Raw genomic sequence first — 17,968 nt, forward strand, 5'->3', positions numbered from 1 at the left:
AACTATACGATTTAGCATAAACAACCTTCTATACAAAAATGTTCTACATTAAATTTGAAATAAAGAAGGCCCTATGCATAATCCTTCTAAAATAAACGGTTTCAAAGTTACTGAGGTAGTATAGTATAATTTGTCCAAAAAAGGCCTAACCTAAACAACCAAAATAAAAGTTTTCCTCCAACACCAAATTGTTCTATATGGTTCACATATTGCTCAGTAAAAAGTTACATCAATTTGAGCGTCCGGTTTGGGGGGGGGGGGGGGGGTGATGAGGGAGAAATTGGTAAATTAGTAGTTTTTTTACGTATTTCGTCAATATTTCTAAAACTGTGCGGTTTAGCATAAACAACCTTCTATATAAAAATGTTCTACATTAAATTTGAAATAAAAAGGTCCCATGCATAATCCTTCTAAAATGAACGGTTCCAAAGTTACGGAGGTAGTATAGTATAATTGGTCCAAAAAAAGGCCTAACCAAATTGTTCTATAATATGGTCCACATATGGTTCAGTAAAAGTTACACCATTTTGAGCGTCCGGTGGGGGGGGGAGATGGGGGAGAAGTCGGTAAATTAGTAGTTTTTTTTACGTTTTTTGTCAATGTTTCTAAAACTATACTTTAGCGTAAACAATTTTCTATACAAAAATGTTCTACATAAAATTTCAAACAAAAAAGGTCCTATACATAATTGTTATAAAATCAACATTTCCAGAGTTATGGAGGGTGAAATGTGGAGGTTTTCGATACTTTTTATATTTTTTGGGCATTTTTCTACGGATTTTCTTTAATAGGATTGTGTTTTATACATCAAATTTGCTATTTCAGTGGCCGATGGTATGTTAGTGATAAACCTCAACCTCACCACCTAAAATCATCATCAATTGCCCAAAAAATATAAAAAGTATCGAAAAAAACCACTTTTTACCCTCCGTAACTCTGGAATCGCTGATTTTATAAGAATTATGTATAGGACCTTTTTGTTTTAAATTTTATGTAGAACATTTTTGTATAGAACATTGTTTACGCTAAAGTATAGTTTTAGAAATATTGACGAAAAACTTAAAAAAACTACTAATTTACCGACTTCTCCCCCATCTCCCCTACCCCCCAAACCGGAAGCTCAAAATGGTGTAACTTTTACTGAACCATATGTGGACCATATAGAACAATTTGGTGTAGGAGGAAAACTTTTATTTTGGATGTCTGGGTTAGGCCTTTTGTGGACCAATTATACTATCCTATCTCCGTAACTTTGGAACCGTTCATTTTAGAAGGATTATGCATGGGACCTTTTTTATTTCAAATTTAATGTAGAACATTTTTGTATAGAGGGTTGTTTATGCTAAACCGCACAGTTTTAGAAATATTGACGAAAAACCTAAAAAACTACGAATTTACCGATTTCTCCCCCCCCCCCCCCCCCAAACCCGACGCTCAAAATGGTGTAACTTTTTCCTGAACATTAAGTGGACCATACAGAACAATTTTGTGTTGGAGGATAACTTTCACTTTGGATGCCTGGGTTATGCCATCTTTTGGATGAATTCTATCATACTATTAATGCAATCAACTTGTTCGGGGGCACAGTTGATAGATATTTCTAAGTACTTTGACAAAAAATGTTAAATAAGTTTATGTTATAAAATGCATGATTTTCCCGTTATTTAAGCTTAAATACTTAAATTTAGGTACTCGCCGAAAAAAATTTATATTCTATATAAAGTTTTTTCTAGTAAGGAGTTTATTTTATTTTTTATTAGCTTAAATTTTGGTAATAATAACTTTTTTGTTAAAACTTATAGTCTTTGAGTTATTTATCAAAAATCGATTAAACACATGAATTTTTCTCACGAAAAATTAAAATTTTTGATCTTTAATAATTCAAAAAGTTTTGATTTATTTTATTAACTTTGTATAACAAATTTGGTTACAATTTGTCCCTCTATCGAAGTATGGGGTTATTTTTAAGAAAATAATTTTCACTCCCCAGGAAGGGGTGGCATCCGCCCCTAGGGTAAAAGCGCAAGTTGGCACCATGTCACCTTTATTCCTTGATACATCCTCTAACCACTGACCAATTTTCATGCAAATCGGTGGAGGTTCAACGAAATCGGAGGTAATAGTTCATATCCACCTTCAGTGACTGCACTATATGAGGGTACACTATGGAGTCATCAATGATGATTTTTTTTTGCAAGATTGTTTGATAAAAATGCTTACAATTTACTGGCAACATTGTCCGACAAATTTTTAAGGGTACTCCAGTTGTCGGACGCACCAAAATTTCTTCTTTTTCTTTAAGTGCCGTCTCTCAATCGTAGACTGGATATCATCATTATTCATCACTATCTTTACTCTATCTACCGCTACTCTGAAGAGTTCCATAGAGGTGCATTTAAACCAATCCCTTATAAATTATTCAACCATGACACTCTCCTTTTTCCTATACCCCTTCCGCCTCTTATCTTTCCCTTTATTATCGGTCTTAGAATTTCATATCGCTGCCCTCATTACGTATCCCAGATATTGTAATTTTCTTATTTTTATTGAGTTTATTAGTTCATATTCTTTGTCCATTTCTCGCAATACTTCCGTGATTATTTTCTCCTATGTCCATACTATTCTAAGCAGCCTTCTGTAACACCACATTTCAAATGACTGTAGCTTTTTTATGTGTTCTTGCTTTAATGTCCAGCTTTCAATTCCATATTTCAGTATCTAGAACATGTAGCATCTCAAAGCTCTTATTTTAAGTTCTAATCTAGAGCTCCAAAGTTTAGAAACCTCTCTAAAAAGTGTTGAGTCATGTCTGACTCGACATGAGTAACTAAATAAAAAAGTCTCATGATGAAGGTAATACATTTATTTTTAAATGGTGAGCCTAACGACTATAAAGGTAGGTATTATTTAAGAAGACACAGTAATAATACACATAGTAAGAAATCAAATCGATTATTTTATAATCAGTAGATTGTTTTAAAATATCATAGCACGGGCCATCGCCATATGCATTAGTAGGCGTGTGCTTAGATCTTCTTGCTTCTTCTTCTTTAAGTTCCATTTTCTATCGAAGGTTGGAAATCATCATGGCAATGCGGACCCTGTTGACTGCCGCTCTAAACAGCTCTGCACTACTGCATTCGAACCATTCCCGTAAGTTCTTAAGCCAGGATGTTCTTCGTCTTCCCACATCTCGCTTTCCTCGGATTTTTTCTTGCATAATAAGTTGTAATAATGAGTATTTTTGATCTCTCATCACATGTCCCAAGTACTCAAGTTTTCGTCTTTTGATAGTTAGTATTATTTCCGGTTGATTTCCTATCCTTCTAGTTACTTCCACGTTCGACATTCTTTGAATCCATGATATTCGTAGGATTCTTCTGTAACACCAAAATTCAAAGGCGCCCAACTTATTCAAATGGACTTGTTTCAATTTCCACGCTTCCAAGCCATAAAGAAGAGTAGAGAACACGTAACATCGAAGCATCCTTAGGCTTAGTTCTAACCTTATATCCCGACAACAAATAAACTTTTTAAGTTTAATGAATGATACACGTGCTATTTCAATACGTGTTTTAATTTCTTTGGTTTGGTCTACATTTGATGTTATCCATGTTCCTAAGTATTTGTAGTTATCCACTCTCTCAATTACAGTATCTTCACTAGTTAATTGGATATTTGCGTGTGCTGATTTAGCTATGATCATGAATTTAGTTTTCTTTAAATTCATCTTCATTCCGTACTCATGACAGCGTTCATTAAGGCGTTACATTACGTTCGGTAAATCATTGTTGTTATCCGTTATTATTACTGTATCGTCTGCAAAACGTAAGTTGTTCAAAACTTCTCCATTGATACATATATCTTCTATTGAATCTGAGAGCGCTTCTTGAAATACCGCTTCACTGTAGACATTGAAAAGTAGTGGAGACAGCACGCAACCCTGACGGACTCCTCTTTGTATTTTGATATCTTGTCCTGGTTTTCAACTCTTACCTTGGCAGTTTGATTCCATTATATTAGATATAATTTTCATATAACGACTGTCAATATTTTTGCTTTTTAATATATCTACAAGCTTTTTATGTTGAACTTTATCAAATGCCTTTTCAAAGTCTACAAAACATAAGTACATATCCTGATTCATGTCCATGCATCTCTGGGCTAGCACATTCAAGCCAAACAAAGCATCTCGTGTGTTCATACCATTTCTAAAGCCAAATTGTGTGTCACTGATTTCATATTGGAGAGTTTTAACAATTCTGCTGTTAGTATGGTATAGTTAGATCCAAACCCAGACATCCAAAGTGAAAGTTATTCTCCAACACCAAATTGTTCTATATGGTCCACATAATGTTCAGAAAAAGTCACACGATTTTGAGCGTCGGGTTTGGGGGGGAGAGGGGGGAGAAATCTGCAAATTCGTAGTTTTTTACGTTTTTCGTCAATATTTCTAAAACTAAGCGGTTTAGGATGAACATCCTTCTACACAAAATTATTCTACATTAAATTTGAAATAAAAAAGGTCCTATGCATAACCCTTCTAAAATGAACGGTTATAAAGTTACGGAGGTAGTATAGTATAATTGGTCCAAAAAAAGGCCTAACCCAGACATCCAAAGTAAAAGTTTTCCTTCAACACCAAATTGTTCTATATGGTCCACATATTGTTCAGTAAAAAGTTACACCATTTTGAGCGTCCGGTTTGGGAGAGAGATGGGGGAGAAATCGGTAAATTAGTAGTTTTTTTAAGTTTTTCGTCAATATTTCTAAAACCATGCTTTAACGTAAGGAATGTTCTGTAGAAAAATGTTTTACATAAAATTTAAAACAAAAAAGGTTCTATACATAATTGTTATAAAATCAACGGTTCCAGAGTTACGGCGGGTGAAAAGTGGAGGTTTTCGATACTTTTTATATTTACCGATTTCTCCCCCCTCTCCCCCCCAAACCCGACGTTCAAAATGGTGTGACTTTTTTCTGAACATTATGTGGACCATATAGAACAATTTGGTGTTGGAGGATAACTTTCACTTTGGATGTCTGGGTTTTTGGTATAGTTATATCATAAATATTGCCCAAAAAATATAAAAAGTATCGAAAACCTCGACTTTCACCCTCCGTAACTCTGGAACCGTTGATTTTATAACAATTATGTATAGAACATTTTTTATTTTAAATTTCATGTAGAACATTTTTGTATATAACATTGTTTACGCTAAAGCATACTTTTAGAAATATTGACGAAAAACGTAAAAAAACTACTAATTTACCGGCTTCTCTCCCATCTCCCTCCCAAACCGGACGCTCAAAATGGTGTAACTTTTTACTGAACAATATGTGAACCATATATAACATTTTGGTGTTGGAGGAAAACTTTTACTTTGGATGTTTGGGTTAGGCCTTTTTTTGGACCAGTTATATTATACTACATCCGTAACTCTGGAACCATTCATTTTAGAAAGATTATGCATAGGGCCTTTATTATTTCAAATTTAATGTAGAACATTTTTGTATAGAAGGTTGTTCATGCTAAACCGCATAGTTTTAGAAATATTGACGAAAAACTTAAAAAACTACGAATTTACCGATTTCTCCCCCTCTCCCCCCCAAACCCGACGCTTAAAATGGTGTGACTTTTTTCTGGACATTGTGTGGACCATATAGAACAATTTGGTGTTGAAGGATAACTTTCACTTTGGATGTCTGGGTTATGCCATCTTTTGGATCAACTATACTATACTATGTGTATTATTTTCAAAAATGTTTAAGTGTATGACTCATTAAAGATATTGTTCTGTGATCCGAGCAGGCTGTTGCACTTGGCTTTTTGGGAATTGCTACAAAGGTCGAGTTCAGCCATTGTCTGTGGATTGTGGCAGTCTCTGTGGATCATAATCCTCTAAGCCAAGCCGCACACCAAAGAAACATGAAACGAAAAACATGAAACATGAAACGAAAAACATGTTTCATGAAAAGAAAACACTGCTAAAAAAATCTCAAAGTCCGCCTACTAATGAAACGAGTGTGATTCATGCTCATGACACATTTTTATTTTCGGAAAGTCTCATAAATGGCCGAATATATATTTGTTTAGCAGTGGTTTATTTCCATGAAACGTAATTTACGTTTCATGTTTCTTTGATGTGCGGCCGGGCTAATAAGAGACTAATTTTAAAGAAAAATGCGATCGCAGAAAAAAATAAGTAATTATGACATCTAGAATTTAAGGAAAAATAACACGAAAGAAGAACTAAAAACAAAAAAAAAAAACTTCGTAATAGATTAAGTGAGGAGCAAACTGTAGGGATGTTTGGTAAAGTAAATGTACCTAAATACTTATGAACGTGAAACGGGTAATATTATCTAAAAGTTATTGAGTGCAATTTAGGCAAAAAGCAAAGAAAACGTGGATAACAAAGAAGATCAATTTAAGAATTTAAGCTAGTTACAGGATGTTTCTGGATTAAAATATTTCTTCAGTTAGACAAGATAACAAAATATTAACACAACAGTAATGGAATTGGTCTGGTCTAGAAAAATTTATTATAACAATGTATCTCTGAAGAAAAATACTGTCTGAACTGCTTAAGCCTTGTACGTTTATAGCTATATCAAATAAGGCCAGTGCATGCAATAGTGCATAGAAGGTTGGTCTATGTAATTTGGTTGGTAATAGTCTTAGAGCTAAGAAATAGGTTGGCTAGGTGCTACGTGTTCTTGACTCTGTTTTACGGAATGGAAGCTTGGACCTTGACTGCCGCATCAATGAAAAAACTGGAATCATTCGAGTTGTGGGTATACAAAAGAATTCTGAAAATATCATGGACAGAACACGTCACAAACAAAGAGGTTCTGAGAAAGATGAATAAAGAAATGGAAGTCTTAAATACAATCAAAACCAGAAAATCTGAACATCTCGGACATATTACACGTGGAGAGAGGTACAACTTTCTCCAACTCATTATGCAGGGAAAAATTCAAGGAAAAAGTAGCATAGGGAGACGCAGAATATCGTGGCTGCGCAACCTGAGAGAATGGTACGGATGTACATCAAACGAACTTTTCAGAGCAGCCGTCTCCAAAATCCGAATAGCTATGATGATGGCCGACCTCCGTCGCGGAGATGGCACTTGAAAAAGATGCAATAGTGAAGACTACAGACTTACGCCCGGTTTCATAATCAACTTAAAGTGAACATTAACTAAAGTTCACTTTAAAGTTGACATTTACCCATATGAATTGCATTGATAAAGGTACCAACTTAAAATTCAAAGTCCACTTTAACTGATTATGAAACCGGGCGTTATAAGCCTAAAATATTGGAAATATTCCTAAAAATCTACACAAAATGTTAAAGAAGTCATCAGTAAAACCCATACACACTGTCCTTATGCAATTTTGATCTGCCAAAAACGTTTTTATTACCGTCAAAGAGTACATACATATAATAATAGTGATTTCTGTACCAAGGTTGTTAAGATGTTTACGCCCGGAGAGCAACATAATCCAGTCAGAGGGTGTCTGGCTCGAGGAATGGATGTTGCTCAATTAGCGTAATAATTATCCGTTACACTAGTGGTAGGTACAGGTACATACCAGATTTAATTTTTCATTTTACATTGTGACGGGTAGTTCTTTCAGGGACAAGAGACTTAGTAAAATAGAGGTTAAAATAAAATAAAATATGTATTAAGGATATTAATTTATACAGGGTGTTTGGTAAAGAATTCCTGACCTTAAAATAGGTCGATTTAAGCTAACTTACTTTAGTACAAAAGTTGATAATAACCGAAATAATGTCAAAGTTAAACTTTTATTTAATTCATTTTTGAAATATTTCCTGACAGGCACGGGACAACAACACGAAATTTGGTAACTGGTGCTGGTATTGTACAATCTACTAAATTGTGTTAAACAAACGTTTCTGGCTACTACCAGAGGCGTACGACGGGGGAACGTGAATGGTTGACCCTTCCCAAATTCTACGCCACTGGCGGAATTGATATTTTAGTGCAATTTTTAGATTCTCCAATACTTTCTATGTAAAAAACATACTCTTCATTCGTAAATATAAAGCCATTAGTTTTCGAGATATTTTAAGCTAAAAAACGAAGGAGCATAATACATTAATCAAAATAAGTGTGCCTTTTCATTTTTAACTTTAAATATCTCGAAAACTCATGACTTTATCGTTACGAATAAAGAGTATATTATTTGCATAGAAAGTATTGGAGAATTTAAAAAATATGCTAAAATAGCAGTTTCATCAGTGGCGTAGAATTTGGGAAGGGTCAACCATTCACTTTCCCCTGTCGTACGCCTCTGGTAATAGTCATAAACGATTATTCAACATAATTTAGTGGGGTGTACAGTGCCTACACTTTCTGCCAAGTACCACGCGGATATGTCAAATTATTTTAAAGTATTCTTTTTTGTTTAAATAATTTATTCTTTATTTAAAACTTTAAGAATTATGTGTGCCCGATACTATAAAACTATTTGACATATCCTTATGGTACTTGGCAGAAAGTGTAGGTACTGTACATTTGTACATCCTACTAAATTATGTTAAATAATCGTTTGTGGTTAATACCAGAGGCGTACCACAGGGGAAAGTGAATGGTTGACCCTTCTCACATTCTACGCCACTGATGAAACTGCTATTTTAGCATGGACAGTCAAGTCCTACAAGCTAGGCAAGGACTCTAAGGTGATCAAGGTGGTGACTAAATCCTTAGAAAAATTCACAACAGCATTGAGCCGAGGCATAACTCTCGACGGAGAAATCTACAATGCCGAGCTTCCACACGGCTCCGATCCAACTATCCCTACCCCAAAATATTGCAGCAAATGTTGCATCAACGGACACTCTATTGACGAATGCCCTCAAAAAGCATTCGTCTGCCCCCACTGCGGCGGCAATCATAAATCCAGCGCCTGCACAAAACAGCAGGAACCCAAATGCCCGAATTGCAGCGGTGACCACCCTGCATATTCCAATAAGTGTCCACAAAGACACACTATCCCCTCCGCCCCACACGAAATACAGCCACTATCGATCGAAAGATCATTCCCTCCATTTGAACTCCCAACTGAAACGAAAAACATCCTGTCTATCCAGACTGCTCTGCTGCTGAACTTGTTGCCCGAACTTCGCGAGTATGTCGCAGCTATCACGGCTAATCTAATTAGCCAAGTCTACGACCACTCGACAGTGGTCCACGGGTACGGAAGCAATGTCACGGTGACATTCCGCTCCAACCGCTAAACACCCTCCCTTTATGGATTTCACCCTAGGGACAGTCAACTGTCAGGGTCTCTCCAAAAAGAGACCCCTCATCAAGAATATCCTGTCGAAGCATAACATCCAGATCCTCGCACTCACAGATACTCTGTCGAAAAGCGATCCACACTTCGCAGGATATTCGATCATTCATCGAAGCCGCTGTCAGGTTTCACGCGGGAATGGTATTCTCGTTAAACACGGAATACCGCACACCACACACACATTCCCACAAAATTTTCGTCCACCTGATGTGGACTTCCTGGCAATTGACGTGCATATCCCCAATAACGAAACCCTCACGATAGTCTCTTACTACAAACACCCGGATCAACCACTCAACAGGCATTTGCTAGAGTATTTTTCAAGGCTCGGCAAAGCTGTGTTGATGGGCGATCTAAATTGTAGACACACACAGTTTGGTGATCACCGTCAAAACCCAGAAGGCATCCGCCTCACGGATTTTCTACTAGACCTTCCTATCTCTCGAATCACCAACACTGAATACACGTTTCTGAACGCTGCTGGGGCCTCTATTGTCGACCACATCCTAGTTACTAGTAACATTCTGGATCGGTTCGAGGATAGATGCCACATCGGTGACTCAATAACGTCAGACCACGTACCACTTCTTGTCAACACTGACATACTAACTCCAAAACAACCCAATCCTCCAAGAACTATAAGAGACTATCGTCACGCTAACTGGACTGAATTCCAAAATTTCATCACCCAAAATCTCCCTATGTTAGGCGAACTTGATACTAACGACAGTATCGACACCAGTGCAACCGAAATTGAGAACCTCATCACCGAGGCGATCACGCACGCTATTCCACTTAAACAAATAACCTATACATCACCGGCACTTCCACAATACATCATTGCCAAAATCCAACAAAAAAGACGTCTTCTACGTCAATATAAGGCCAACAGAAATCCACTAATCAAAACAGAATACAACCGAATCTGCGCCAGGATAAAGAGAGAGATATCTGACCTAACGGCTCGCCGGTGGGAAGATACTATCTCAAAACTGGACTACAGAGACGGAAGTAAATTCTGGCACAAATTCAAAGTCCTAACAAAACAAAAACTATCTCAACCTTCACATCTGTTGGTCAACAATCACATAGTCAATTCCCCAGAAGGGAAAGCTGAAGCATTCAAAAATTCGCTTCAAATCAACTTTCAAACCCCAGACAACCCGAACTTTGATCACTTGTTTAAACTCAACACAGAATACATAGTAAATGTTACTCTCAATCACCACGTTCCAGTCTATGATCCTATCATGGACCCCCTCACAAACACGGAAACGGAGAGCTTTTGCCAAATAGGTAAAAACAGCGCTCCCGGACCTGATGGCATCAACCGAAGATGCCTCAAAAAACTTCCAGAGAGTATCATCCCTCTTCTAACTAAAATATTCAATGCATGTCTCAAAAACAGCCACTTCCCTACTCCTTGGAAAGTGGCCAATACCATCATGCTTTTGAAAAAAGGCAAACCCCCAACCAACGTGGAATCCTATAGACCAATCTCTTTAATCAACACTCTGGGCAAAGTTCTTGAGCTAATCCTAAAAGAGAGGCTCAATGACTTTCTCGAAAACCACAATATCATACCAAAATTTCAATACGGATTCCAGTCAGGTAAATCTACCAAACATGCAATAACTGATTTCACTACTAAAGTTACTCAAACCATCAACGATGGTTCATTCGCCATAGCCACATTCCTGGATGTGCAAAAGGCTTTCGATCAGGTCTGGCATGACGGACTTGTTCGGAAACTTCTGGACATCGGGCTACCATTACAATTTACCAAAATTGTACACTCATACCTCCACAACCGAACTGTCAGAGTGAAAATAAGTGATCAAAAGTCCACCCCCTTCACTCCACAAGCTGGAGTCCCCCAGGGTTCAGTCCTAGCACCGCTGTTGTACATCATCTACAACAGCGATATCACTAACCAAAATATCCCAGGCACTCTGCTGTTTCTCTATGCGGACGACACGGCTCTGCTCACAACAACCTCTCGATACAACCCAAGACTCCTCTTCAGAAGAGCCCAGGCTCTGTTGGACGGTGTCGGTGAATGGTGTTGTAAGTGGAGAGTCACGCTGAACGCAAACAAAACAACAACAATTGTGTTTCGCGCCCCTTCTGTGTCACATAGAATCATAATTAATGAAGACGACCAATATCCTCTGAGACTGTTGGGAGAAAGGCTTGTTGTTAGTCCGACTGCGAACTATTTAGGAGTTCTGTTCACCAGGACTCTTAACTGGAACGCAGATCTAAAGGCAACTTTAGATAGGGTAAGGAACAGGGCCAGACTACTCAACTCTCTCTCTGGACGAATTGGCAAGACACACAAGAAGACTCTCATTCACACTTACAAGACCTTTATTCGACCCGTCATGGAGTACAAATCTTGCCTCTACTCTCTTTGCGCTAGAGCAAAACAAGAGTGGTTGTTGAGCGCTGAACGTAGAATCTTGCGTAGATGTAACTATGAGCACTGGCGATATCCCTCAAACGAAATCCATAACATCTCGAACATCCCCAAAATCACCGAGAGAATAAACTCTCTGAACAGGAACTTCACAATCAAAGTAATCAACGGCCCCCCCCCCTCCGACACACAAGAATCTCTCAAATGTTCCTGTTCATCTTCCGGCCACGTACTCCACCGAAAGCCCAAACGCAAAAAGATTCATTTACCGTCCGCTCTAATGCAAACATGCATTGACGAACTCCCGGTTGAGTACGAAAACATCCTCGAGGCTACCCCGTTAGCCTTCCGTACCCACCTTTAACATCTCCTCTTCCCTACCCCGAACAGGGAGAAGTTGGTTTTTTGCGGTTTCCCAACTTCATTGCACAATTATACCTGTTCGTCCCAAGAAAATAGCCGCAACTATTTTCTCCACTCGAACGCACACTGTCAACGCTGCGCTCAAAGCCACCTCCTGACCGCCGACGAGGGACGCAGGTTCGCCTGTCGTTGTACAATGGTTTCTAGGGAGATTGGTCTAGAGCAAAGCACGGACAGTACACGTAAATGTCTATGGAACCAACAACAATCCATCAAACTTTCTTCTCTGTTGACTTCTTAGCCTTCTGGACACCACCGTCCGGCATAACCCAGGATCCAAGAAACACCAGGATACGGCGCCTGCCCCAGTGTGTTTTTCGGACTGTTTGCTTTTGCTGCCAACACTATACATTCACTACAAACCCTGAAGAGGACAAAATCCTAAACGGGGACAATCATTGATCGCATTTCCACATAGCATTTTATCTATACACGCAAATCAAACAATGATAGTAGTAGTATTTTAGCACAATTTTTAGATTCTCCAATACTTTCTATGTAAATAATATACTCTTCATTCGTAACGATAAAGTCGTGAGTTTTCGAGATATTTGAAGTTAAAAATGAAAATGCACACTTATTTTGATTAATGTATTATGCTCCTTCGTTTTTAGCTTCAAATATCTCGAAAACTAATGACTTTATCGTTACGAATGAAGAGTATGTTTTTTACATAAAAAGTATTGGAGAATCAAAAAATTGTACTAAAATAGCAATTTCGCCAGTGGCGTAGAATTTGGGAAGGGTCAACCATTCACGTTCCCCCGTCGTACGCCTCTGGTAGTAGCCAGAAACGTTTGTTTAACATAATTTAGTAGATTATACAATACCAGCACCACTTACCCAATTTCGTGTTGTTGTCCCATGCCTGTCAGGAAATATTCAAAAATAAATAAAATAAAAGTTTAACTTTGACACCCTGTATTTAGGTTATTATAAACTTTTGTACTAAGGTAAGTTAGCTTAAATCGACCTATTTTAAGCTCAGGAATCTAAGGTTAAACTATGGCCCATTGTTTACCAAACAGCCTGTATAATAAAATAATTCATATTCTATCTTCGCTCCGTTTCGAAGAAAGCCTCCTTGACGTACGTCTGTAAAAGAAAGCTAAATTGTATTTACTATTATCAAAAACGTAATAACAATCCTTACAAAGGATTTCTTTCAAATTTTGTAATAACAATATTTGTACAATACAGGAATCAATGATGATATACAGAATCAATATTTTGTATTCAGATTTTGTTTCGGAATCTGTTTCCAAAATAGCCCATTCTAGAGAAAATTATTTTATTCCAACCTCCCTGTATACATAATCACACACCTACTCGTAGCCCCCTTCACTACTAGTAGTAACTTCAATCCAGTGTAACCACATGTACTTATTCTCATTATCAAAACACCGACACATCGCTATCCATACACCAATTCCGGATCGGACATGACAGCTACTGCTCACTTCCGTTACAGTTCCAGCGGAGTATCTCTTCACTAAAGAGTACCTCCATCAGGCAGAGTTCCGACTCACCCTGTCGCATAACTGCAGCTTGCTACCAGCGCAACCCGTTGGGAACTGGGTCGAGTTTCAGTTCAGTACAGTGATTGGAACTGAGTTCATGATTCTCGAGGTCTGTTCGTACAGGAATCAGAAACTATCACTGACTATCAGCAACTGCACGACGCATGCGTGTTTCAATTGTGCGAACGCTAATATTGAAACACGCATGCGTCGTGCAGTTGCTGATAGTCAGTGATAGTTACTGATTCCTGTACGAACAGACCTTCGGTCTTCTAAAAAACACTCTCGGTAGCCATCACTCCTTGGTTCCTTCGGAAAGGTGGCATTTAGCGGGAGTGCGTCGGTATCAATGGGCGTACGGTTCTCTTCTGTTGAGCCGCTGAAGACAGTACGTTACATCATAAAATAAAAATTAAAATAGATACGTTTTTACTTTTTTTATGACAAATTAAAGTGTTTAAAGTAGTTTATGACAGTTGTTGATATTTTGACGTTTGTTAATTAAGTATATTATGTAGTTGTCAGTTGGAATTATATTATAACTTTTTAGGAAAGATAAAAGTGTGCTTTCAATATTTATAAAGATTGTTAAGATTAAAAAATATTAGTTCTATAATATTTACTCTTTTGAAATGGTTTAAAAAAACTTCATTCTATTATAACATTTACTTTTTTTCTTATACAACAGCGAGTTATAGACCATAACGCCCGCTTTTTATGCCCTAGGACATAACAAGTGTGTTTATGGTAAGCGTATCCAAGGTGGTAAAATGAACAAATAGCAATTTAATAATAAATAATAAAACTTCAAATAATGATTGAATATACACTCGGGTGCTAAAAAAATCGATCCCCTTAAAAATTTGGTCATTTTTGATGCTCGAATTTCCTAAACCTGTTGTCCGATTTTAGGTATTTCTTTTTTACCATATTATAGCCTTATTCGTTAACAATATAACTGTAATAATATTGTTGTTAGACAGGTAAACTGTCATTGTATACTGGGTGTACGAATCAAACTGTGTTTTTTCTCAAAGTTCGCATCACCCTGTGGACTATTCTAGCATTTATAAAATACTGAAATTAAAACCCAACGATAGTCTCAGGTCTTCTTAACATTCTGTTTTTAGATTCATTCGCTTATGTTGAATAATAAAAAAGTTAGGTCCTTTAACAACTGGCCATGTTCGGCATCAGTACAGGGTGTTTCTAAATAAGTGCGATAAACTTTAAGGGGTAATTTTACATGAGGAAATAAGGACAGTTTGCTTTATAATCATATGTCCGCAAATGCTTCGTTTCCGAGATGCGGGATGTTCAATTTTTTTTACAAACTGACGATTTATTTATTGCTTTAAAACTAGTTGAGATATGCGAATCAAATTTGGTGGGTTTTAAGACGTAGTTATTGCACATTTTTTGACATACAATTAAGAATTAAATATTCACCATTGGCGTGCAAACGGGTAATATGATCGGTCATGAGTCATGATACCCGTTTGCGCGCCAATGGTGAATATTAAATTCTTAATTTTATGTCAAAAAATGTGCAATAACTACGTCTTATAACCCACCAATGTTGATTTGCATATCTCAAATGGTTTTAAAGCAATAAATAAATTGTCAGTTTGTAAAAAAAATTGAACATCCCGTATCTCGGAAACGAAGCGTTTCCGGACATATGATTTTAAAGCAAACTGCCCTTATTTTCTCATGTAAAATTACCCCTTAAAGTTTATGGCACTTATTTAGAAATACCCTGTACAGATGACGAACATGTCCAGTTGTTAAAATACCTAACTTTTTATTATCTAACATAAGCGAATGAATCTAAAAACAGAATGTTATGGAGACCTGAGGCTGTAGTTGGATTTTAATTTCAGTATTTTATAAATGCTAGAATAGTCCACAGGGTGATGCGAACTTTGAGAAACAAACACAGTTTGATTCGTACACCCAGTATACAACGACAGTTTACCTGTCTAGCAACAAAAGCAAAAACACGTCAAATTTATTTATGAGAGGGACATTTTGTAGACTAGTTTTCAACTAAATTACACAACCCTTAAATCTTTAATGGAAAGGGGGCTGAGTTATACCTCATTTTAAAGGTCGTTCAACTACCTTTTCAAAAATACCACATTATGTTTCTTTTTTAGTACTTTTGGAAAAATCAAGTGAAATCGTAAAGGTATTACCTAAGTATCAAAATATTTGTTGGAGTATTGGAGTATTTTGAGTATTTTTGGAAGAATCATATTAAATCGTGAAGGTATTAAGTAACGAGTTCAGAATTCCAAAAATTTTTTGGAGTATCGAGTTCAAGATTTTTCCAAAAGTGCTGAAAAGAAATATGTATAATGTATGTGGTATTTCTGAACAGGTAGTTAAATAACCTTTAAAATAAGGTATCACTCAACCCCCCTTTCCATTAGATTTTAGGGGTCGTGTCCGCCCTCGCTAGAGAGTTGATGTAATTTAGTTGAAAACTGGTCTACAAAATGTCGCCCTCACAAATAAATTTGACGTGTTTTTGCATAGGTTTTTTAGATTTTTTATAGGGACCAAATTATAGAGGGTGGCACACGTTTTCCTTTTCAAATTGACGCACAGTATACTCGTACATTAGTATTATTAATATTCTAAATATTTTATATATTATATTTATCTTATATTACCTTTTTCAGGTAGTCTCTGTGCTTTGAGCGATGGAATGCATTATGGTTGGAGTGCTCCAGTAGTTCCAATACTTATGAGTCCAAGTTCTCCAATACCTATTACAAAGGAGGAGGGTGAATGGTTGGAAAATGTATTTGTAATTGGGGGAGTCTTGGGGCTTTGGCCAACAATGTACTTAACAGATAAAATAGGTCGGAAAAAATCAATTTTATTGGCAGCCTTCTTATCAACGATTGTCTGGATTACTATTGGTCTGGCCCCTAGCGTGGAGTATATACTTGTCGCCAGAGGAATCGCTGGAGCAACATCAAACATAACGTTCGTAGCAGCTCCAATGTATATTGCCGAAATAGCGGATCAAAAAATACGAGGGTTTTTAAGTAGTTTAATTTATTTATTGATGCTTGTTGGAGTTCTGCTGGTATACTCTATTACTCCATTTTGTCCTTTTTATGTTCATTGCTTAGTAGGAGCAGTAGTTGTCCTTATAGAACTTGTAGGCTTTTCGTTTATGCCAGAAAGTCCTTATTATTTAATAATTAAGGATCAACCAGAGTCTGCTCACAAATCACTAAGAAGATTAAGGGGTAAAGAAGCAGATGTAGATGATGAAATCAAACAAATTAAATCAGCAGTTGATCGCCAAAGATCCGAAAGGTCACAATTTTTAGAACTATTTCTAGTCGCAAGTAATAGAAAAGCATTGCTTATAATGGTGTTTCTTAATATTGCGCAACATTTTAGCAGTGTGAGCGTGCTCTTAATGAATATGCACATTATTTTGGAGCAAGCTGGATCTATTTATATGGATCCTCGTACAACTGCAATTGTATTTTCAGTAATTATGTTAATAGCTGCATCCAAAGGATCGTTTTTAATAGACAAATTTGGTAGAAAGATACTACTGATGAGTTCAGCCTTTTTATCAGGATTTACGTTGCTAATATTGGCGATTTATTTTAATTTGAAGAATGATGGATATAATACCGCTAGCTTTAGCTGGATTCCTATTGTCTGTGTAATGGTTTATGCTTTTACTTTTAAGTTTGGCTTAGGTGTGGTTCCCATAGTTATAACAGCTGAAATATTTTCTACTACTGTAAAGGCTTCTGGTATGGCATTAGCAGATGGCTCATATGTAGTTGGATCCCTTTTATCGTTACAAGTATATCAGCGACTAACCGATTCATTTGGACTACAATATCCCTTTTATATTTTTACTATGTGCTGTTTCTCTACTGTCTGTTTTACATATTTTATAATTCCAGAAACCAAAGGTAAGACTTTGGATGAAATCCAACTCATCCTAAAAGGAGAGTATAAGAAAAATAAAATAGAAAAGATATAAAAACAAATTTGAGTAATTATTTCTATGAAAATTCCTACACCAATTTGTTTATAATACTGCAACGTATTTAAATAAAACTTAAACCTCCTCTGTGGTTCAGTGGTAAGTTCCTCTTTGGATTCAGAGGTCGTGAGTTCGAATCTCAGCTGGGTTGGAAATTTTTCAATATTTATTAAAAATTAAGAAATGAAAATAATTTTTATCCTTGTGGGAACGGTACTCACCTGAGGAACCGCAGACGTTCGGATA

At 36.8% G+C, this 17,968-nt stretch overlaps 1 protein-coding gene across 1 annotated transcript in view; it reads left to right on the forward strand.

Annotated features, from left to right (window-relative positions):
• The window catches only part of LOC114332336 (facilitated trehalose transporter Tret1), a 30,578-nt gene extending 12,852 nt beyond the window's left edge, over positions 1-17,726 (forward strand). The window contains exon 2 of the mRNA XM_028282121.2: positions 16,380-17,726. Within this exon, the coding sequence (XP_028137922.1) occupies positions 16,380-17,719 (1,340 nt within the window). The 3' untranslated portion in view covers positions 17,720-17,726. The remainder of the gene's footprint in view (positions 1-16,379) is intronic.
• The last annotated feature ends 242 nt before the right edge of the window (positions 17,727-17,968 follow it).

This window comes from Diabrotica virgifera, chromosome 6 (assembly GCF_917563875.1).
Source record: "Diabrotica virgifera virgifera chromosome 6, PGI_DIABVI_V3a".
NCBI classification, from domain to species: Eukaryota; Metazoa; Arthropoda; class Insecta; order Coleoptera; family Chrysomelidae; genus Diabrotica; species Diabrotica virgifera.